The 22,084-nt window shown below is 52.2% G+C and overlaps 3 protein-coding genes across 4 annotated transcripts; 1 reads left to right on the top strand and 2 right to left on the bottom strand.

The window, feature by feature from the left end:
• Nucleotides 1-683: 683 nt before the first annotated feature.
• THOC3 (THO complex subunit 3) lies at nt 684-4,210 on the bottom strand. The gene is made up of 6 exons (XM_051631409.1): nt 3,968-4,210; nt 3,373-3,529; nt 2,331-2,535; nt 1,834-1,995; nt 1,642-1,742; nt 684-1,303 (listed from the first exon to the last, which is right to left on the bottom strand). Exons 1-6 carry the CDS (start codon nt 4,148-4,150, stop codon nt 1,140-1,142), a joined length of 972 nt encoding a protein of 323 aa, XP_051487369.1. The 5' UTR covers nt 4,151-4,210; the 3' UTR covers nt 684-1,139.
• A 23-nt stretch (nt 4,211-4,233) lies between these two features.
• Nucleotides 4,234-12,802, top strand: SIMC1 (SUMO interacting motifs containing 1). 2 transcript variants are annotated; one of them, XM_051631407.1, is made up of 10 exons: nt 4,234-4,384; nt 5,961-7,025; nt 7,255-7,475; nt 8,238-8,307; nt 8,722-8,867; nt 9,318-9,494; nt 9,962-10,090; nt 11,323-11,479; nt 11,561-11,645; nt 12,371-12,802. In XM_051631407.1, the coding sequence occupies exons 1-10, from the start codon at nt 4,298-4,300 to the stop codon at nt 12,589-12,591; spliced, it is 2,358 nt and encodes a 785-aa protein (XP_051487367.1). In that variant the 5' UTR covers nt 4,234-4,297; the 3' UTR covers nt 12,592-12,802. The 2 variants fall into 2 exon arrangements, with proteins under 2 accessions (XP_051487367.1, XP_051487368.1); XM_051631408.1 differs by having other exon boundaries at nt 7,258-7,475.
• Nucleotides 12,803-14,289: 1,487 nt separating this feature from the next.
• On the bottom strand, nt 14,290-22,017 carry KIAA1191 (KIAA1191 ortholog). Its single transcript, XM_051631350.1, has 7 exons — nt 21,853-22,017; nt 21,577-21,767; nt 20,612-20,738; nt 18,381-18,505; nt 17,004-17,110; nt 16,566-16,699; nt 14,290-16,108 (listed from the first exon to the last, which is right to left on the bottom strand). The coding sequence occupies exons 1-7, from the start codon at nt 21,878-21,880 to the stop codon at nt 15,900-15,902; spliced, it is 921 nt and encodes a 306-aa protein (XP_051487310.1). The 5' UTR covers nt 21,881-22,017; the 3' UTR covers nt 14,290-15,899.
• Between the last annotated feature and the right edge of the window lie 67 nt (nt 22,018-22,084).

The following is a 22,084-nucleotide window of genomic DNA, read 5'->3' on the forward strand; positions in this document are numbered from 1 at the left end:
GCCCCAGCTTTGACTGATTTGACATCATTTACCAGCAAAGAGCTCAGCTGTTACCCAGGCGGCATCTGCAGAGCAATCACCTGGAAAAGCTCCTGTCAGAAGAAAATATTAGGTAGGAAATGATAGAGATTGTGCAGGCAAGGTCTCCATCACAGGCAGCCTGCACCTGCACATCCTCTGCAGTGATCGTCCCCCCTGTGACCCAGCGTGCCACCGTAGGGGGGAAGAAAGTTCCAGGGCTCTCCCTGGGGAGCAGGGACAGAGGAGGCACTACTTGTCACCTTGGCAAGGGAGCAGGGAACGGCTCTGCCCAGGGCCAGTGGCATGGGACTGGTGGAATCTTCTGCTGGAGCCATGGCCCTGCTCCATCCATGCCGGGTGCCGCGAGGCAGGAGCAGCGTTACAGGACTGGAACAGGTCCCCACCGCTGTCCCCATCCTCTGTGCAGTGTCCCTCGTGTCGCCTGTCCCCATCGTGGGGGCGCAGCGCCCTCTGGTGGGCTGACAGCGCTAGACAGAGATAGCAGAGACCGGCGGTAGGGACAAGGGGGACAGCCTCTCGACACAGACCCCTCAGCAAGGGCCTTGCCACGGCCAAGGGGAGAGAGGCAGGAAAAAGGAGAGGGAGCTCACAAGAGAGCAGCTCAGCATTCCCCATCTTCCCACGCAGCAGCCACAGGCACCTTCATTATGGAAGAGGATTTATCAAAATTACAAAAAACAAAGATACAAAAAAAAAAAACCAAAAAACAAAACCCCAGATGGGGAAATGTCCCCCAGCTTTCATCCCCCCACCTTCCCCTTGCTGCTGCAGTGTGGGGAAGGGACATAGGATGTCCAGGAGGGGAAGGGGCAGGCTGTGCCCCCAGGGCTGCCCTCGCCAGCAGGCTGTCAGGCACAAGGGGACAGTCACGTAGCTCATCACTGCCTCAGACCATAAGGGGGGGCTCTGCTAGCATCCCCCCCTATGCTCCCCAGCACACAAGCTGCTCTGTTATAAAAGCTCCTGAGAGCCACACACACAGAGCTGAGCCAAACGCTGCAGCACTGCCACGCAGGCAGTGCTTGTCCTACACTAACTAAACACTCTCCTCCCATCCCCAAGAGTAGGGAGGCGTTGCCTCTCCTGGTGTGGTTCCATTAGGAGTCATTGGGGAGCCCAAAGAGCTTGACGGTGCCAGCCTCGCGGCTGCTGTCGTATTTGCCATCCTTGTCGTCGCAGGCGAAGGCCAGCAGCGGCCGCTTCGGGTGCCAGGCCACTGTGAAGGTGGGGGACTCACACTGCACCTCCCAGAGCTTCTCTCCTGCATGGAAAAGGGGCCACGTCAGTCTGGAGAAAGCCCAGCCACCCACTGCACGCTGCCCCATAGTGAACACCGGAGCCAAGCAGCTGCTGCTTCTCTCCCGAGCAGGGCAGAGGAGGAACAAACGCTGCTTCAGCGCCTTTTAATCACCTGGTGACAAGGCAGAGACACGACACGCATGTCTGCCACAGACTAACAAGGCAGCGGCTCCCCCTCACGGCTGCAAAGCCAAACTCCTCCTTAGCAGAGCAATATTCCCAGTGCTCTCTCAGCTCCACCAACACTTAACTTCTCCAACCAATTCCCTCCTCGCTGTTGCCCAAAAGCAAAACCGTTACCTGTCTCCACCTCTGCGATGTCAATGAAATGATCTTCTGATGCTGATGCCAGCATCTTCCCATCGTGGCTAAAGCTCAGTGTTCGCACAGGCCAGTCAAGCCTGCAGCAAGAGAGCAAAGGGGACAGTGAGCATCCCCCCAACATGGTCACCAGAGAGGGGAGGCAGCAGCCTCTGGGACCTCACTACCTACCTCGAGAAGCACCTGACACACACCAGTTCATCCACATCCCAGAGGCTGACCAAGGCGTCAGCACTGCCCGTAGCAAAGTACTTCCCCATGGGATCAAACTTGATGCAGATGCAGTTTGAAGGGTGAGCGTTGATGGACTGAATGGGTTTCAGCTCCGGGTAGCTGGGGAGATGAAGGGAGAGGGCAGAAATTATGAGAGGACCATAGGGCTTGTTTAAAAACGGGGCAAGTGGGACTGGGACTGTGAATAAACCAATGTGGTGCAGAGCCACACTCTTGGAAACCCTGAGTGCTGAGTGAATGAGTCAAAGCATCAGGGTCGCTCTTGGGAAGCCCAGCCCAGAACTGGGGCAACCTCAGCTCCAAGCAACTTTCTTCCCACCAGAGGGCTGGAAATCGCTGGTGTCTGGGACATGGGCTCCCCAAAAGCAGCAAAGAGGCTTGCAGACTGGTATCTGCCACAGCCAGCCTGTGCACCTACCACCACAGGTGCCTACCTGAGGATGTTGATGCAGCCATTCCCATTAGTGAGGAAGAACATATTGTTATCGTTGTTCCAGGAGATCTCATTCACCTCAAACTTGAACTGTTCCTCAGCTTTGGAGCGATGTGTCTTGGCATCAATGAAAGTGACTACATCATCCTTGTTCCCCACTGCAATGGTCTGTCCATCAGGGCTCCAACAGATGTTGATATTCTCCCCTGAAGGGACCGAAAGACAGCAGGTCCCACTTCCATCCAACAATCCACAATAGCCACAAGCTAAGCAGACAGGTGGCTTTTATTCCTGATGCAAGGCCACAATCTGCTCCACTAATTCCAAACCATTTCCAAATGGGAAAGACTGCCAGGCCTGCAGTGTAACACACAAACCCTACAGAGTAGCTGTCCAGCAAATATGTACAGTTATTGAAAACTAAACAGAACCACAGCTTCAAGCCAACATGACTACATCACTGCCCTTGCCATTTCAGAAGGGACCACAGTAACCACCAAACAAGGTTAGCTCAAAGATCATCCTAACCCAGTAAAAACAGAAGCCAACAATAAATACATATGACCAACAGTAAGAATGAGGCAGGTTTCTGTTTCCCATGTTGCAACACCATTTCCAACCCCAAAAACTCAACATTGGAGATTTCCAAAAGCAGAGATGGTATCTGGATTAACCAGCCCATGAGTTCAAATAATCCCTTTCTGAATCCACGCTTTTACTCCTACAGCTCTCCACAACTATGCCTTTCCCTAGTCTCCAGCCTTGCAGCCTACACACTCCAGACGCAAGTACAAAGGACATTTTAGCAGCCAGCATCATACTTCAGTAATTTCTCCAGTCCTGAAACCAGCGTAAATCAGCCCTCATGTTCACTGCTGCTCCTTGCAGATGCGTGCAACACAAGGATAAAAGCAGCCAGCAAAGATGCCCTGATCTCCAACTCCTACAAGAGGGATCCAAAGCACTGTGCCACAGCAGATGGGTCCCACACAGTTGATGCCCTGCTGGGACCCAAGAGCCCTCCCTGCAAGGCAGGGACTCACCTTTGGTATTGACAGTGGCGATGCACTTGGTGGTGCGGACGTCCCAGATGCGGATGGTTTTGTCCCCAGACGCCGTGACGAAGAGGTCAGGGTTGCTGGGGTGCCAGCAGAGCTGATCCACGCTGTCCCCATGGCCGCGGTAGTTGTTCTCCTTCACCTGAAGGCAAGGGACAGCCACTCACGGGTGGGACGAGCCCGGCTCTGCCCCGCTCCTGCCCCAGATCCCAACGCGCTGCTCTGGTGCCGGTTACCGGATGGGGCGGGAGCCCGGGAGCCCGGCCCAGCACCCCCCGCCATTTCAGTCACACTGCCCCCCACGGCGGGCCAGGGAGGAGGAGAGCTCCTCACTTCCACCCCAGCTCCCTGGCCCCGGCCCCGGCCTGCGGACCCCTTGGCCACACTCCTCTTCCCGGTACAGGTCCGAGTCCCCGCTCCCAGGCCCGGCACCGACCACCCGGGGCCGGCTGGAGCATCTGGGCCCAGCAGAAGAAGAATCACGAATCCCAGCCCAAGGCCTCGCGGGGTGCCCGGACACCGGCCCAGGTGTCCCCTGGTGTCCGATTCCGAATCGCTGCCCCCCGGTACCGCAGCTCACCAGCCGGTCCTTCTCGAGCAGGAAGACGCTGGCGGTCTTGTCGAAGGAGCCGGAGGCGAGGCGGCGGCCGCAGCAGCTCCAGGCCACCGAGTGCACCTTGGCGCCGTGCGCCGGGAACTCGCGGCTCCGCGTGTTGGCGCGGAACAGCTCCTGCATGGCCTGCACGTAGGGCGACAGCGCCATGGCACCGGGACCGCCACCGGCACCGGGGCCGCCGCCGCCCCGCCCCGCCCCTGACGCAGCTTCCGCCACCGCCCCGCCCGGCCCGGCCCGCGGCCCAAGCGCTGCCGCCGCTGCTGCCGGCCCGTGGGAGGCGGGTCCGCCGCGAAAATGGCCGACAGCGTCGTCCTCATAAGCGACTCGGATTCTGAGGGCAGCCGCTCGCCGCCGCTCCGGCCCCGCCGCCCGCCGCCCACGGTGAGTGGCGGGGCGGGGCGGCGGGACCTCCCGCAGCGCCGGCCCCGCCCGCCCCTCTCAAAGATGGCGGCGCTTCCGCCGCGGGCAGGACGAGGGGAGCCCGGGGACGTGAAGCCTCGAGGGGACGTGAAGCCTCGAGGGCCCGTGTCCCGGGCGCGCAGCCCCCGCCCTGTGTCACCGAGGAGCCCGGCCTCCTCGGGCATGTCCCTGACAGGACAGTCCCGGCCCCCGCCCCATGCCCCGAGGATCCCGCAGGAGGACTCGAGTTCCCGCATCCCCCCCCGCCAGCAGAGGCTGGGTCCCCGAGAGTGTCACCCGGGGGTCCCAGCCCCCTGGGCTGCCTCCTCCAGAAAGACCCCGGCCCCGCAGCGCTTTGGTCGCTCCGGCGGCACCTGGAGGAGGCCGCAGCCCCGGGGATCCAGCCCCGAGCCGGGGCGGCTGCCGCCCGCTCACCTGGGCCCCCCTCGGACGGGGGGACGAGGGGCTGCCGTGGCGGCGGCCCAGGGCACGAGGCCGCCAGCGAGACACAGCCTGGGCAACGGTCTGTCCGCCCCCTCCAGGGCACCCTTGTCCCGGGCCTGATGCAGCTCCCGAGCGCTGGCGGTTGGTTCCACGGTGCCCGGTGCAGCCTCCGGGCCCCCGCGGCTTCACCGGCTCGCAGGAGCCAGCCAGGCCGCCTGGGCTTCGCCAGCGCCTCAGGCTACAGGCGGCCCCTCCTTGGGAAAAGCGGCAGGTCTGAGTCAGGGGAAAAACATGGATTTAAGTTGTCTGCAAAACGTGTTCCGGCTTTGAGGCCGAGGGTTTGGCTTTGGTTTGTTTTTTTCCAAGAGCAAAGAGGCTCTGACCCCCTCCCAGGCCTGTGGAGATGCTGAGAAGTGCCATGTCTTCCTGCCTGTCAGCAGCGTGGACACAGCTGCCTTTTCCTGGCTGCTCCTGCTGCCCCTCCGACAGGAATGGCATTGGAGCTCCGGGTGCTGTGTCACCTGGCAAGTCCTTGATGGGAGTCCTGAAAGTTTTGGGGCTGCTGTAGCTCTGGCTTGGTACTGTGGATGTGAAGTTAGCTCTGTTCCCCACCACTCTCAGACATGAGTGGGTAAGGTTGTGCTGAAGTTTGGATCCTGCACTGCTCCTGCCAGGCCCTTGCCCTCCCTGGGTACCCCAGTGGGGCTGTCACTTCCCCATGCTGGGAGGGAGCTGAGCAGGCAGCCAGGCCTGCTCTGGGCCAAGGTGAGAGGTGTTTGGAGCAGAGGATCCAGCCATTTGCTGTAAGGAGCTCCTGGGGGAGCAAGGGGTTTGTCTCTGCCAGGAGCAGGGAAGAAGAGCCTGTGCTGGGCTCAAGCTCAGCCATGTTGCCAGGGGAAGCTGACACTAAAGTTTGGGGCTGCTATCCCACAAGCTGCCCCAACCCTTTGGCCAGGCAGCAGGGTGTTTGCCCCTCATTTCTCATGCTGGTGCCAATGAGCATCTTTTCCCCTTTTGGGCTGGGGCAACAGCACCACCATAGCAGAGATCTCTGGCAGGGGAAGACTGAGGCATCTTACCATTGCTGACAGCACTGACCTCTCTGTCCCCACAGGAGATCATCGATCTGACCTGTGAGGACACAAGAACAGACCTGGCACCGTGGAGCAGCCTCACCATCATCGACCTGACAGAGGACACGTGCAGCCCTCCCCACACCACCAGCCATCCTAACCAGGTCTCTGGCTATGCACTAGCTGCCCCAGCAGCACACGTGTCCCATCCTCGGCTCTGTTCCACCCCAACACAAGAAAGAGAGGTGACAGTGGGGCCAAGCCCTGCAGCACCCTGTCACAGCACTCCCAAGGAGCCTGGTGCCATCATGGACACAGCAGAAAGCACAGAGAACTGGAGCAGCTGCTCTCCTGCCTCCAGCCACCACAGCTTCTCCTGCAGCCCGGAGCAGAACTGCAGCACTACCACTTTTAACAGTGACTTGGGCTCCCTAGCCAGCATGCAGCTGGACTCAGACCTACTGTCCCTGTCTCCCTGCAGCCTGGACAGCAGCAGCAGCTGCAGAGCTGGTGCCCCAGAGGAAGAGACTCCCCATCTCTGCCAGCAAAGAGAACTGCCCCCAAGGCTGAGCCCTGTCCCAGCCATCCCCACAACCCCAGGAAAGGCCCAAGAGCCTTTGCTGGAAACACTGAGTGACTTACCATCACTTAGAGCAATCCAACAAGCAACTCCAGCCCAGACCCAGGCTGACAGCAAGGCCTGGCTGAACAAACTGCACTGTTTTGGGAGGACTGGAGTCCAGGACCCCTTCCCCCAAGGCATAACACCCAACAGGGGAATGCCATCCTTGTCCCTCTGCAGCCTGGACAGTAGCAGCAGCTGCAGAGCTGGTGACCTAGAGGGAGAGACTCCCCATCTCTGCCAGCAAAGAGAGCTGCCCCCGAGGCTGAGCCCTGTCCCAGCCATCCCCACAGCCCCAAGGAAAGCACAAGACCCTTTGTTAGAAGCAAGTGACTTGCCACCACTTATAGTAACCCAACAAGTGACCCCAGCCAGGACCAAGGCTGACAGCAAGGCCTGGCTGAACAAGCTGCACTATTTCAGGAGAAGTGGAGTCCAGCACCTATTCCTCCAAGGAGTAACACCCAACAGGGAACCGCCACAGGTAAACGGGGTTCAGAGCAGCTGCTACCAAGCCTAGCTGAAGCATGCTCAGAGCAGCCCCTACAGTAGAGGATGGAGCCAGGGCAGCCCTGCTCTGATTCTCCTTTTGGGGGAAGCTTTTCCAGGGTGTTGGGATCTTTGCTTATTGTAGTTTCCTTCACAGTGGGTCCCACATCACAGCTGGGTTCCTCTGTGTCAGAGCTGGCTTTCACCCCTTGCCTTGCACACAGCAGAAACCTGAGCTCATCCCCAGTGGGAAGATGAGTATGGTGAGCACCACCATGGAGGAGAACTTCCTGGAGGGCACCTTGCATTTCCTGAGCGAATTCGTCTCCTGCCAGCACTGTCCCCCCAAAGATATCATCTCCCACTTGATCAAACAGATCCTGTTGCACCCCCACCAAGGGGAGATCCTGAAGGACATCTACATGCTGCTGATGAAGATCCAAATGTATGTGTTCCCTTTGCCATGGTTCTCTGGGGCAGGTTGTGTGCTCCCTGGGGTCTGTCCAGCTCCCAGTTATTCTCCACGGTCCTTGCCCACAGAACAGTGAGCAATTTCCACTATAAATCAGGATGATTCTCTTGCTCCTGTTAACACAGGCACATCTTGGGCTGTTCAAGGGTGGGGTCAGGACCATTGCTGGCCCAGAGAGCAGCCACTAAACCCCGAAGTGGATTAAGGATAGGAGGATAAGAGAGGCAGGAAATGCTGAGACAAGAGGGAAAGCAGCTCCAACTACATCATGAGTGTGCTTTGATCATTCAGTAGCAAACCCGTACAGTGCAGGGACAGCCTGTGACACCCGGGCGCCCTCTAGCACAGAGGAGTATGTTTACCTTGCTCCTGGAGGGCAGATCTCATTCTTGACTGCTGTGACATAGCAGAAACACCTTCCCTGGGCTGCAGCAGGGGCCACGGGCTGGAAGTGGCTGGAGCAGTTTCCCCACTGCCCTCAGGGCTCCCACAAAGAGGCACAATGTTTCAGGAGGCCATAGACCCAGAAGTGCTTATGCTTTCCATGGCAAAGAGCCCCAGCTAGCTGCTTCCAAAATATGAACATGGTCAGGGAAGGAGAAAGGGAAAGGGTGAAGCTCAAGAGGGGAAGGCAGGGCAGGCCTCTGAGCAAGTGGGGCTGGGGAAGGGCCAGGGGCTGCTGTGTTTCCCAGCAGACAGGCAGTTGAGCACAAATGAACAGTGCTATCCTTGCAGGCTCCATCCAGCCAACACTGCCACAGTGGGATGGGACTGGACACTGCTGAAACACACCATGGAGGACCAGGTACTTGACACCTCGTGTGTTACTTCTGGCAGGGATAATCTAGTACATGGTTCCTGAGAGTAGGCATTGCCCAGGGCCTCATGGCTCTGCTGCAGAATAGGCCCATCCAAGATGCAGTTTTACTGCAGCTGCTGAGGGCAGCCAATGTCAGTTGGGTCTCCCACTTTTATCAACAGTGCTCCCTAACCTATGGCACAGCTGTAGGCATGTTGTCTCATCTGAAGACACAGCAAGACACCCCTCAGTGGGCCACATCCCTAATACAATCATAGGCAAGACCTGGCCAGACCCTCAGGGCATTACCTGAGCCAGGCAGCCCCTCCTGGAGCTAGTCATGTACATCAGCCCATTCCTGAGACAGCCAAATTGTTGCTCCATAGTTCAGTCAGGCTCATAGTCTCCCTCTGCCCTCAGGAGAAGCCCCCTGGCCGGCTCCTCTTCCTGCAGTACGTGGTGCAGACCCTGGAGGATGACTTCCAGCAGAACCTGAGGCTGCGCCTGCTGCAGAAATCGATTGCCAAGAAAGTGCTCTCATGTGACATGTGCTTCAACAACGTCAAGTAAGAGGTGCCTCCTCCTCCCCTCTTCACTAACCCCATTCTCAGGCAGGGGCTCAGGGAATGCTTGTCAGCACTCCAGGACAGACTTTCAGACTTTCCAGGAAACAAGCTCAGGAGACAGAGGGAAGTGTAGGGCCCAAGTGTAACCTGCAGGAGGTTTACAAAGGCAAACCACCAGAGACTGATACAAGATATTTCCAACCACAGCCTAGCAGACTTTTCTCAGGAGAGAGGTCAGATCTACATTGCTCAAGACAGGACTGAGAAGGAGACAGTCCTATTGACAAGCATATGAATCTGCTGCTCAAACAGAACTACTCCCTAGTTTGTCCAAGTGGGTGGGATGTATTCTTCATCCTCAGGGTTTCTCCTTGAGCTCCAAGTAGATCTAGAGGTCAGTACGCAGCAAAATCAGATCTGTTCCTGCTAACATTCCTGTTTCTGTCCCAGGGAGGTGGTTGAATGGTTGGTCGCAGCAGTTACAGGAGTTGGGTTCTCCCAGCCTAAGGAGGAGCCACAAGAAATCACATCCTCTTCAGCAGAAGCAAGAGCTGAACGCAGCTCATCTGCACCATGGTTGGCCAGCACTGACCAGGCAGAGGTGGCTCCAGCTTTCTTTGCCCAGAAGTAAGCCCTAGAATTCCTGGCTCACTGCTGTCAGTATCATGGGGCCCAAGCCAGGGAGTCTCCCTATCAGGTCAGGAAAGTCAGGCTGTACCTGAAGTCCTCCTTTGGGGTAGATGCACACTTGGTGAGGAAGAGACATCCTCATCTGGTAGGAAACTGGCTCAGTGCATGTTTTCCTCTTACATGTAACATAAGGCTGGAGGTCTTGGCCCATTGTCCAGGCTGCCCCGTGCTGCTCCACCAATGCTCAGTCTAGCCACTGAGACCTCCTGAGGGCTCATCTGGGGATGAGCTCTGCTTCCAAGAGCATCAAATTCAAAAGCCACCAAAGAGATACCAAATCTAGCCTTCTACATTCCCCTACATCCCTCACTGAGGCATGAGGCTGAACAAGGTGGTATCCCCACTGCTTTACTTGGCAGGCTGAGCAGCAGTGTCTCCTGGTGTTGACTGTATCTCTAACCTAGGGTGATGCTCCTGCTCCAGCGGATGTTGTCCCTTGCAGTGGAAGTGGACAAATCTCCCAACTGCAGCTCCTGTAAGATCGCAGATGTGATATTCCCATTTATACTGAATATTCCTCTGAGGAGCCAAAGGTGAGACAAATGTACAAGGCAGCATCTCCCTGTGTGAGCAATAGTCTTATTCCCAGCTTACATCCAAGTCTATACACAGATTACCACCGAGTATGGAAAGACCCAGCCAGCAAACACATGGCTGTGGGACTGACAGATCCAATGGAGACAGAACCTCACAGCTGAATGCATCTTCCCAGCTCATGTGTTGCTGAGAAAAGTTGATTCTCCCACTTTTTCAAATGGCAGGATCTTAGAACTGAAGAAGTTATGAAAAGCAGCCCCCTGCATCAGCATGGTCAAGTGTGCAAACACATCACTGATTCCCAAGGACAACTAAAGCTCATTAGAAATGATGCAATTCTTGCAGCTTTGCCTTGACATGCTTTTGTTTGCTTCTCTAATAAATGTAATATCTGAAGCCAAAGCATAAGGGTCTGACTGGCTCTAGCATAGACATGAGACCACAAGACCCACAGGCATTTCAAACCCATGTTCGCCAGCCCCAGCAGGCAGCCCTTTTGGATGCTTTTAGCAGAACTCTGAGCACAAACTGGGTCTAATCAAGCCAAGGTGACCGTAACCAAGCTATCATTCCTCCCAGGACAGGTCACAGAAACATGGAATGGTTTGGGTTGGAAGGAACCTTAAAGACCATACCATATAGTATCAACCCCCCTGCATGAGCAGGGACACCTCCCACCAGACCAGGTTGCTCCAAGCCCCATCTGACCTGGCCTTGAACACTTCCAGGGAGGGGGCAGCCACAGCTTCCCTGGGCAACCTGGGCCAGTATCTCACCACCCTCACACTAAAGAATTCCTTCCTCATGTCTAACCCAAATCTACCATCTTCCAGTTTAAAACCATTACCCCTTGGTCCTATCACTACATGCCCTTGTAAAAAGTCTCCTAGACCCAGCTGGCTGCTGACCCCACTTCACACTTCCTTAGCTGTGCTTCCTGCAAGTCAGCAGGAATGAGTAACTTCTGCACAGGCTGCTGGGCAGGGTGAAGTGAAGCAGCCAAGCATGCTTAACAAACTGCACAGACCTCAAGTTGCCAGAGGTCAAACCTAAGGATGTAAACATGTCCATGGCCAAGCTGCATAATGAAGGTCTATCACAGCTAGTGGTTTTCCTTCCACTGCACAGCTGGAAAGTCCCTGCACCAGAACAGCATCAGTAGGACACCAGGAACATACTAGAGCAGTTGTCCTTGTTCTCCCCCAGAGTAAATCCCTTTGTCTTCCAGGGAGGCTTTCATTAACACCATGGAGAGCCAGCTCCTGCGCTGCAAACTGCTAGAGCTGTTGTTCCAGCACAGCTGTGATGTGCCCACAACCCTGCCCTTGTCTCCAGCCAAGATCCTGTACTTCCTGAGCCACTCCTCTGTGCTGCTGCAATACCAGGTATCCAGTCCAACCTCTCATTTGCCTTGTTTTCTCCCAAGACAACATTGTCTGATAACCAAATATTATTTCCCATCATAGGATGAAACAGCAATGTGGCAAAGATGGGATGAGATGCTGCAGTACTTGAGTTTGTTGCTGCTGAGTTACCAAAATGTAATAATGGGTAAGGAGCCTGTTTTGGCCTTAATAAACACAACCTCATCAAGAGGCTGCAGTAGAACAGCTGAAGGACCCTCCCTCCTCTCTTCTCATCACTCTTGAACTCACAGCCACCAAGTCTTAGAAAGATGATGTTCCTCTGTCCATGCTAGTAACTATTCCCAGCAGTCAGAGCAAAGAAGTGATGTTGCATCAAGCAGAGCACCCAACCTGCTTTGCCAAGTGTAGCCCCTAAGAAATAGCCTGTTTCCTAATGGATCAATCCTAGCACTGAACAGTATACCCCAGGAGAGCAGCACAGTCACAACACACTTAGAACTCCCTGAAGTTGTTCTACCAGAAAATTCATTAAGTCTCTCCCCAGCTCTAGTTGCTTTAGGCCAGAGTTAAGGCTCTCATGGAGGAATGCAGAGGAACTCAAAATCACATGCATAACCTTACTCTCCCTGAAGCCCTAGACAATCACTGTTCTTAGCTCCTTAGAGACCCCTTTGGAGCTGGACAGCTGTCCAGTCTGCCACTAGCAGAGGAGAAAAGGATGCTACAAACCCTGTCCCCCTCCCCATTTCTTGGGCTCTCCACATGCAGACTGAGAGCACTTTCTTCCACCAGGCTAGTCTTGTGCAGTAGCATCAAGGATAACCCTGAGAGAAGCAGCACAGCTCCCAGGGATCTGTCCCTGGGCAGCCCACTGTCTGTGCCTCTCCCCACCAGCCTTTCCTCTTGCAGAGCACTTACGGAGCTCACTCAACGACCGGATGGACTTGATCATCCGGAAGGCCAAGCCCAAGCTCCAGGACAGCAATGACATCAGCCACCTGGACATCGAACTGAACATCAAGGACTTCATCAGCCGAATGCAGCAGATCCTGGAGCAGCCTTTTCCCCTGCAGATTGAGGAGAAACTGTGCATGCTTCGGGAGCTGTTCCTCATTGTCACTGCTACCTGATGGAGACACCCACTGTGGCAGGGGGTAAAGACCTTCATATTCCCTCTACAAAAGTCCCATCAAAACCCCCCTCACAGGCTGCAGTCTCAAGTGTCATACATCACGTGGGCTGGGAAAAAAAAATACCTGGTTTACATGGTCTCCATTTCAAACTTGCCTCATCCTACAGTTTTACAAGGCACTTCTAAAAAATAAATTATTTTTTGTATTTGCTGAGACTCTTCCATCTTGGTGACAGCCCTGCCCAAAGGAAGTGCAGAGCTGTGTCACCTCTACCTTGGGTTAGCACTAGACTCATGCAGCCTTAAACCCTGACAATAGTTTGCCCAGCAAGCAAAACACCACAATACCTGTTCAGTATTTAGGAAAAGGTGAGAATACTTAAGAAAAATAGCAGGTGTGGGCAGCAGGGAGGGCACCCACAGTGCAGAGATCCCCAAGCTATGCTCATCAGTCCTCAGGAGAGTAACATTTCTGTTCCAAATAAAATACATCTACATAACATTGCCCAAGATGATTAGCATGCCAAGAGGCAGGACTGGATAGCAGCATCAGCTGAAAAGGCCTCTCCTAGAATGCACTGAATCATCTGCAGCACAGGCAAACAAACATGTTATGATGAGGACAAGTATTCAATTCCAATAGCCTGGCTTCAACTCCAGTTACAGCTGAGGTCAGAAAGCAATTCAGCATTTCTACAGAAGATCTCCTCAGACAGTTCAGAAGCACCAGAGCTTGAAGTGAAAGACTCTTTAGTTGTCCATCACCCCTTGACCTGCCCCTGTGGTAGGTGACCCCCGCAGGGTCCTGATGAGGAGACCAGAGCCTAGGAGCATCAAGCAGCAGTCACAGCCAGGGATGGAGTAGGAGCAGTCCTGATGTTAGTGTTGCACATACTGAAGACTTGGTACTTGCTGCACAATGAGGCCTCATCCAGTAGCCTGGCTTCAGTTAGCCCAGAACTGTTTGGAAGGGCCTGAGCTGGGGCTCATGGGTTTGCTCCTTGTTCTGTAGGAAGCCTCTTCTTAACTGCCAGGACAAACCACTCATCTCCATGACATTGCCCCTCTAATCCAGGGATAGCCATTCAGAGAAAAGTGAAGTCTGTTTTGCAAATAGGACCCAAAAGTATTCCAAACAGTGCCAACTCCCAAGTGCTCCCTGCTCTAGAGAACTGGTCTTCCTACCTGGTAGGAAAACCTTTATCTACTCATTCAGGCATATTTTCCAGTTACACCCTTTTAACTGGATTAGACATCTATCACTAGTCTAGAAAAGAAGCCACATCCCAGCAAGAAGGCCATAATTATTTTTTAGTATGTTGGTCATATCCCCAGGAATGATGTTGGAATAAAATACAGTAAGTAGAATGAGAATATCACACCAAGAGGCCACACTTTAACCCCATCCTTTCCAAACTAAACTATGAGGCTAGCCTGGGTAACCAAGACCTGCAGCAGCAGCCAGTACCAGAGCACCTGATACTCTGGGATCAGTTTAATCACTTGCAGCTCTTCTAAAATTCTAGGAGCACAGAAACAGCAGAGTCCAGCTCACACATCCCCAACCCAGAGCAAACATTTTTACCCTAGTGCAAGTACTGCCAGAGCCTTACTAGGTAGAATCTTGACCCCACACTGTGGACCTCATGTCTTCCACAACCTTCACGTCTGCCAGCACTATCACACACCAAGGACCTCCATTCACAGGTATTTTATTTTCTTGTAACAAAACAAAAAAAAAATCACACATTAGAGACATGAATACAGACAACAAATAAATTAATGTCACATGAGATTCTGATTGCTAAGGTGCAAATGAGTGGCGATAGTGAAAAACTGCTTGGTTGGGTGGGAGATTTTCAACACAACACATCATTGGCAGTGCTGTCAAAGCTTGAGAAGCAGAGCCACAAAACCTGCTTTGGAGGGGACAGCAGCTACCCTAGTGAGCAACCCCCGCCTCACCTTCCAGGAGGAATGCTTGGTCTAAGACAGAAGCCCCAAAGCTCAATGGTTACCAGCTGTTCATTAACTTCTGCAAAATGTCCTGGCAACAGAGAAGCTTCCAGTAGCAGAAGCAAGGCTGCTGCTGCCACCTCACCCCAGAGCACCTGCTGCTGGCTGAGAGAGCTCTGCAACAGCCAGGAGATCAAGAGGAGACCAGTTTGCCACATGACAGGAAAAGACTAGAGCAACACTGTCTATATAATGCTTAATGGGATTAGATGGTAGCTCAGAAGCTCCTTCCACTTCTCAGGAAAGCAGGTGTTAGCTGTTCCTAGTATCTGGTTCTGACTAGGCCAAAAACTACATCGCTGTATCACAGGGAGGAATGTTTAGCCTTGATCTGCCCTCAGTCCTTCCCCAGTCCCACAAAATGCATTTAATGATAAAACAAACAAAAACACTATTTTAGAAGTGCCCCTGGTGTCTAGTACACTTCTACATGATTCATACCAGATGCTAGAAAAAAAACAACAAATCAAGCAGCAGCCACAGTGCCAGAACAACCAAGTCTGTTGGCTAGTAGGCAAGACAGTGTTGCTTTGCAGAAAGAGAGGATTACTTGGTTCAAGCCACACCAGCTCTGGTCATTTCCACCTTTATGGAGGAACACAAGGAGTTGAAAGAGAATCAATTCTTCCTCATTACTGCAATGCCCCATTAGATTCTGCACCTGCCTTTCTAATAAGAGCATCTTAGAACAGTCACTGCTCCACTTCTCCTTAAAAAAAAAATCCCAAGAACAAAGTAGGACCAGGTGTTCAACTGTCAGGTCACACTGGACACTGAGGGGGTACCACATTTAAAACTGACCCACCACATTCCCAGAGCAACTTTCTTCTGGCAGTTAATGGTCCAGTTTTCTTGTTTTGCTTGTTTTCTTCATTTTCTGTTGGTGTTCTACATATGCCAGACAGAACCATGGTCCTCCTGAGGATACTTCAGCACTGAGCAGGACAAGACAATCAAGACTACAGGTAGAGAAGCCAGCCTGCTTGCACACCACATGCATGGTCCCACAAAACATGGCCCAAGGTTTTAGTGTGGTGTAGTGTACCAGGAAGTGCATCTAGTGCAGCCCAACAGACCAAACTGGTGCAGTACAGCAGACAGAATGGTTTGCACTGGTTCAGTACTGGTGCACAAGTTTTTCCAAGACTGGTTTTAGGAGAACAGTTACAACTGTCTCCTTTTCTGAGATGAAGAGCTGGGAGACTTGCGTATTTCACTGCAGCACAACGGGACCAGGAAGCAGAGCCTAAGACACCCTGTAGCCCACTAAAGACACCAGAAGCTTTCTCCCTAGAACCCAGAAGGAGTGAGCACATTCAGATCCCGAGGTTTGATGTTATGGGAACGTGGAGATTGCTTCCTCCCTTCTGTGACTGGAATGTCCATTTTGGGTGGCTTGAAGGTGACTGGATTCTCTGGCATCCTAGTAGCCTGAGCACGCATCAGCTCCATTGGGGAGGGCTTCTGGGCACCCTTATAGGATTGGATGGTAAATCCTCCTGATGAAGAAACAAATCACAGCTGGTAAGAGCTAGGAAAACTATCCTAGTCCTTTTTCCATTGCTGCCAGGAGTGAGCAGTGCCACTGAAGCCCAGCACTGCAGAAACCCTAATGCAAGATCCAGCAGCTTCATGACATCTAAAGGCTATTCCACAGCAGTGGCTGGCACTTCCAGTTCTACCAGACAACTTTCTACTCTGCTTTCTCTGCTGTCACCTTCACACCCTGCCCTTCCACAGCAGCTCAGTGCAAGTTACTTCTGCTTTCAGATCCTTGGCATAGGTTTTATCTAACTGCTTTTCATTTAGGCACAGAAATTATATGAACAGCACACATTCACAGGGTGGTCCTAGAAAGTAACAAGACAACCAAGATAAAGCTCCAAAAACAGCTAGCAAGTTTGTTGTGCTACCAATCTCCTCCAGCTCTTGCAGGACAGATTTTAGAGGACACACCTGGATCAGTAGTGGATTTCTGGATGGCTTTGGGTCCAAAAAAGCTCCATCTTTCAGATAACTTGTCCCCACCAGCTTCCATGGCAAAGTCTGGGCCAGTGATAGAAGCAGAAGATCCCTGACCAAACCAACCCCTAGGGAAGAAAGTCATTGAGAAGTAGAAAACATGAGAATATGCATTTCATGTGGCTCCACTGCATCAGGAACTTTACATGTCAGGGGTAATTTAAACTATTTTAATGTTTTTTTACCATCCAGGATGAAGACATGTATGCTTAAGTTCCACAAGCTTTCAATGCTTGGATCTGTCCAACATAAATCCACCACAGGCTCTGAATGTTACCCCCCCAGACAGTCCCTCAATGGATATGAAGGTTATTTGTAGCAGCTCCCACCTCAGCAGCCTGTAGGAAACCAAAGGAGGCAGGAACAGGGTACCTGGTTTTATGCTTTGGAGAGGAGTGGGGAGTGCTGCTTGGAGTGGACTGAGCAGAAGAAGTCTGTTTGTCATCTTTTGACATCTCTCCACTCTGCATTTTTAGCTTCTGTTAGGAGAAGCAAGAGAAACACAGAAGCAACAGAGCTTAAATACAAAACATAAGAAACAACTAGTTTCATTGTCAAAACTGAAGTGTTTATACCACAGATGATAAAGGATTCAATAGTCACTTAACCTAAAGCTAAACCTAGCATTGCATACCCTCCTGAAACTTCTGTGTACATCAGATATAAGCATTTTGGAAGTCCACTATGCTCAAGATATCCTCCAGGCTAGAGGATGTAAATTAATACCTACAGCTCACTTTGCAGTTAAGAGTGCCTACCCATCAGTAACACACTGCTTCTGTACCAGCATCCACAGGGAGGCTGCAGGTGCAGCAGAGCTTACACATCAGTTGAGCAACCTGGTCACAAGTCTGAATGCCACAGCAGCCATTTGTCTGCAGCTCTTCTCAGAGCAACAAAGCTGTCTGTCCCCCATGCTCTCTATGGAAGGTGAGACCAGGTCTCATACAGAAGGTACAAGGTCTAGGAGGTCTAGACCCTGAGACGCAATCCACACAGCAGGGTGAAAACACTGCTCTAGAACACAGATGAACTGCAATTGAAGAGCACACCTGGACACATGAAAAAAAAAAGAGGAACTGGGTGTATGTGAACCAGGTTATTACAAGTCAGACAGTACAAAATGAACTCTGAAGAAGTCACTTGAAGGGCAGTTATAGTTCAAACACCAGCTACGCAGGCACCTTCTCAGAATGTTTCCTGTGGCTATTCAAGCCACACTAATGCAATTCATTGTTATTGAAACTTTGACCTTGGGGAAATACACTTGGACAATTCACTATTTAACTGCAACTGCAAATTTACTGTGAGCAACTGAGCTCATTAGAAACATGTTGATTCAAAAGCTTTGTTTTCATTTCCTGTAAGAGGCAAGCCAAATTTAATTTGTTAACTCCCACATCAGAAATGCATGGTTCACAAGTTCTTGGAAAAAAACAGTTACAACAACCAGCTGCAGGGCACCATGGAAAGAAACTGGACTCTGTAGAGATGTTCCCCACTCTGAAAGATGACTGATGTCTGACATGCCTGTGGAATATGGCAGGTTTCAGAAAATGAGAGTTAATGTTAGCCTGTATAGTTTTGAAACAAACTTTAAAAGTGGGTAAGCTTTTTTAACACAAAGAGCCTGAAGTCTTCAAACAAAGCAGTTAAGGAGAGTCCAAGGAACATGCTACAAAGTTACATCCCAGACAACTGTTAAGCTAATGCACAACATAGAGAAAGGCAATGCAGAACAAGCCTTACATGGACTGCCTCAGCCACCCGGTGATACTTGGTCTCCTCAGTAGTGAGGCCTTTGTGGGGGGTGTAGCCAGCATCCCTCAGGCCTGCCTGCTGCTCAAAGCGCTGGATGCTCTCCTGAGTCTGCTCTGCAACAGACAAAAGCACACATTCACAAAGAAGTGCCACCACAAGAAGTTCTAGCAAACAAAGGCAACTTGAGCAATCAAACATAAGGCCCATTTTTCAACATCCATACCTATGTGTTGGGGTGAGTTGAGAAGCAGCAATCATCAAGATTGAAAAAGACCTTCAAGATTAAGTCCAACCGCCCACCCTACAACACCCAACCACTAAACCACCTCCAACACCATGTCTACCAATTTTTTTAACACCTCCAGGGATGGTGCCTCCACCACCTCCCTGGACAGCCTGTTCCAATGCCTCACACCACTTTCTGTGAAGAAGTGTTTCCTAATATCCAAGCTGAACCTCCCCTGTCACAACTTAACCCCCTTTCCTCTTGTCTTATCACTGGTCACTGGGGACAAGACGCCAACACCCACCTCTCTACAACCTCTTCTCAGGTAGTTGCAGAGAACAATGAGGTCACTCCTCAGTCTCCTCTTCTCCAGGCTGAACAGCCCCAGCTCCCTCAGCCTCTCCTCATAAGATCTGTTCCCCAGACCCCTAATCAGCCTCATTGCCCTTCTCTGCACCCTCTCCAGCACCTCAATGTCCTTCCTATTCTGCAGTAATGGAAACTATTCTGACTTGAAAACTCTCAAGGCACAGGGCTAAGTCAGGCAAGCAGTGATCTGTCCCAGATCACCAGAGGTATTACAAATGCCAACACCTGTAATTAAAGCCATCTTCCCAAAAAAGTTGCACCACTCCTAATTACAACTTCTTAGATCTAGGAGACCCCACTAAGCTGGTCACTTTAGGTCACCTCTAGATTCAAAGGAGTTTTTCTGGCCAAGAAAAAAAATGAAGTCTTCTGAAAGACTGCCAACCTCAGCTAACCTGACAGCCACAGCAGACCAGGTGGTAAAAACTCCCAGTGATCCCAGATTAAGTACAATAAACTATTTCAGCCAAATACAGAGACAGCATCTAATACACTGATACCAACTTCAGTTCTGAAAACATAAGCACTTCTTACCCCCATCAGCATAACACGTTCACTCCCTAACAGAACTAAGAGTCAAAAGGAATTGGAGCACAAAAGATTACTAGAAAAGCCCAATGTCTTCTTTAAAACAGATAACACTTCCCATGTTAATGTTAAGGTTATTTGCAGGGATAGTGCACTGTATATGAGAAATCCAGACATTTGCCTATTTATTCCCAGCTTGTAACAATGTTTTTCCTGCGAGGTCTAAGCTGGGGCTCCTGACTTCTTACTGCACAAGAACAGTTTTAGGCCATCCTGGTTTTAACTAGATTAGCATTTCACCATTAGACTAGAACAGGAGCTGCCTTGCAGCAGGAAGTTCACATCCCTGAATGTTGGTTTCCAACATGTTGGTTATTTTTGAACAAAGATAAACACACATGCAAATGTAAAGCTATTCCAAAAGGCTGTTCTGAAAAATACAGAAGTCTTTGGAAGCACTGCCTGGAGGAAGATGAAGCTCAGATCCCATCTTAAAAAAGAGGCAGCAGGGAAAGACTAACACATGAATAATTCCTCTTGCTGCAAACAGGCATGCCCCTCTGCAAGCATAACTAACACCCTTTGATTTTAAAGCATTATGATTTATGAGGTTTGATTTTTTTCCAAGTGTCACTGTTAGCAAGACAGCTGCTGCTGCTCTTAACTAACAAAAACACCAGCAAGTGCTCCATTAGCACAGTATGTCAGCTCTTCACACCACTCCGGTTAATTTTAGAGCTTTACCTTTCATTCAGAAATAACAAGTTAATATGCAACCAAACAACAGCAGCAGCAGCCACCTCTGCACTCTAGCAACAAGGTGGCAGGGACTGCAGTGTCCTATCAGCAGTGTGCCCTGCACACCTCCCTCCTCACCCACAAATACAGAGGCAGTAAGGGTGTCCTATTCCCTAGTTCCTTGCTTCCTTCTAGAAGCATCCTCACAAAAGCTCAGCTACTTGAAGAGCAGAGTCAGTATCAACCCACAAGCTGTCCAGGAACCCTGGTAGTTACCTTGACCCATTACCAAACCAGATAACCTTGTGTGCCCACACCCCAAGAGCCACCACACTTAGAGGCAGGAGTTAGTTCTTACTTGTAATGAGAGAGTTCATGATGATATGAGTGGCCTTGGCCTTCACCACTGGTACCTTGTTCACACTTTCAGTGGATGATGAAGGAGTTATTACGGGTGCATTCAGGTCAGCATCTCCTTCCTCCATCTGTGGAGAGGAAACAAGGTACAGTTAAGGATGAGAAGTATCTCAGCACCTTGCCAGGACACATCTCTAATGACTAAAATGAGACACAAGCCCCAGCCTTCAACCCATGGATGAAATCCCTGTGATGTACTTATTATAGCACAGGAATGTCTACAGCTTGAACATTGTCATTCTGAGCAATCAACAAGCAATTTGCATCCAACATGTGAAAACCTACCAGGCTCAGAGCCAACAAGTTGTTAGTCACAAAAGTACAAAAAGTATAAAGAGGTCAAAAGGCAAGAAAACAGAATGTATCTGCTTCTAGTCTCATAAACACAAACTGGACTTCAAGGTCAACTGGGCAAGAGCACCCTTCCACAGACAGCTCAGCAGCACAAACTATTTACAGAACCACAGTCACACAGATTAGAGTTGGGTGCCTAGATCTTGTTTCCCCCTCATTCCTTCAATCAGTTTCTTGCTCAGTGTTTCTAGTCCTCATAGCTCTATCACTGAGCATGAGACCCAAACTACAAAGAACCCACACCTAAGACTAGAAAACAAGAAATCCTGTCAAACACAGGCTTCCTCCTCCCAACACAGGAGCTGACTATTCCCTGACAGGACATCTTGCTTTTTGTGCCAAACCACAGCCCTTGGTTTTCTTCCCCGAGAGGGACTTTAAACCAAAACCAGGCGACAAGCAGAAGTTTAGCTCGAAGTGAGGCCGCTATTTACTTCCATTCAACAACGTTTAACTTCACTCCAAACCCCCGCAGCTCCCGGGGCTCAGGGGTCTCCGCTGCGGGGCAGGGGGGCTGCCGGGCCCAGGGCAGGCGCGCCCAGCCTGACCTACCTTCAGCAGCTCCTGGTACCTGCGCCCGGGGATCACCGGCTCCTTCCAGAGGACGCTGGCGCAGAGGTCGGCGGGCGGCGGCGTCATGGGCGCCGTGTCCTCCAGAGCGTCGTCGTAGCTGAACGCCCGCCGGGGCACCCCGAGCGGCAGCGACATCTTGCCCGGGCGGGCCCCGCCGCCCGGCTCCAGCGCTGCCAACACAGAGCGCCGCGCTCAGGCCCGCGGCCTACCGGGCCGGCGGGGAGGGCGGGGGCCGGGGGAGGGGGGGGGCCTTACCGGGAGCGTCCGGCTGCCGTGAGCTCATGGCGCCAGTGCCGTGGTTCCGCCGGAGCCAGCGGGGCCGGGCCGAGGCGAGCGGGGCCCGGCGGGGGGTGGCGGCGCCATGGCACAGCCCGCGCGATGGGAGCGCTGCGGCCGCGGCGCCAGGCGCTGCGCGGAGGGATCAGCTGGTCGGGCCGGACTTATAGCCGCGCACATCTCGCGACAGCTCTGACGCGCGAGGCACGCC

This window comes from Apus apus, chromosome 13 (genome assembly GCF_020740795.1).
Source record: "Apus apus isolate bApuApu2 chromosome 13, bApuApu2.pri.cur, whole genome shotgun sequence".
In the NCBI taxonomy this organism is placed as follows: domain Eukaryota; kingdom Metazoa; phylum Chordata; class Aves; order Apodiformes; family Apodidae; genus Apus; species Apus apus.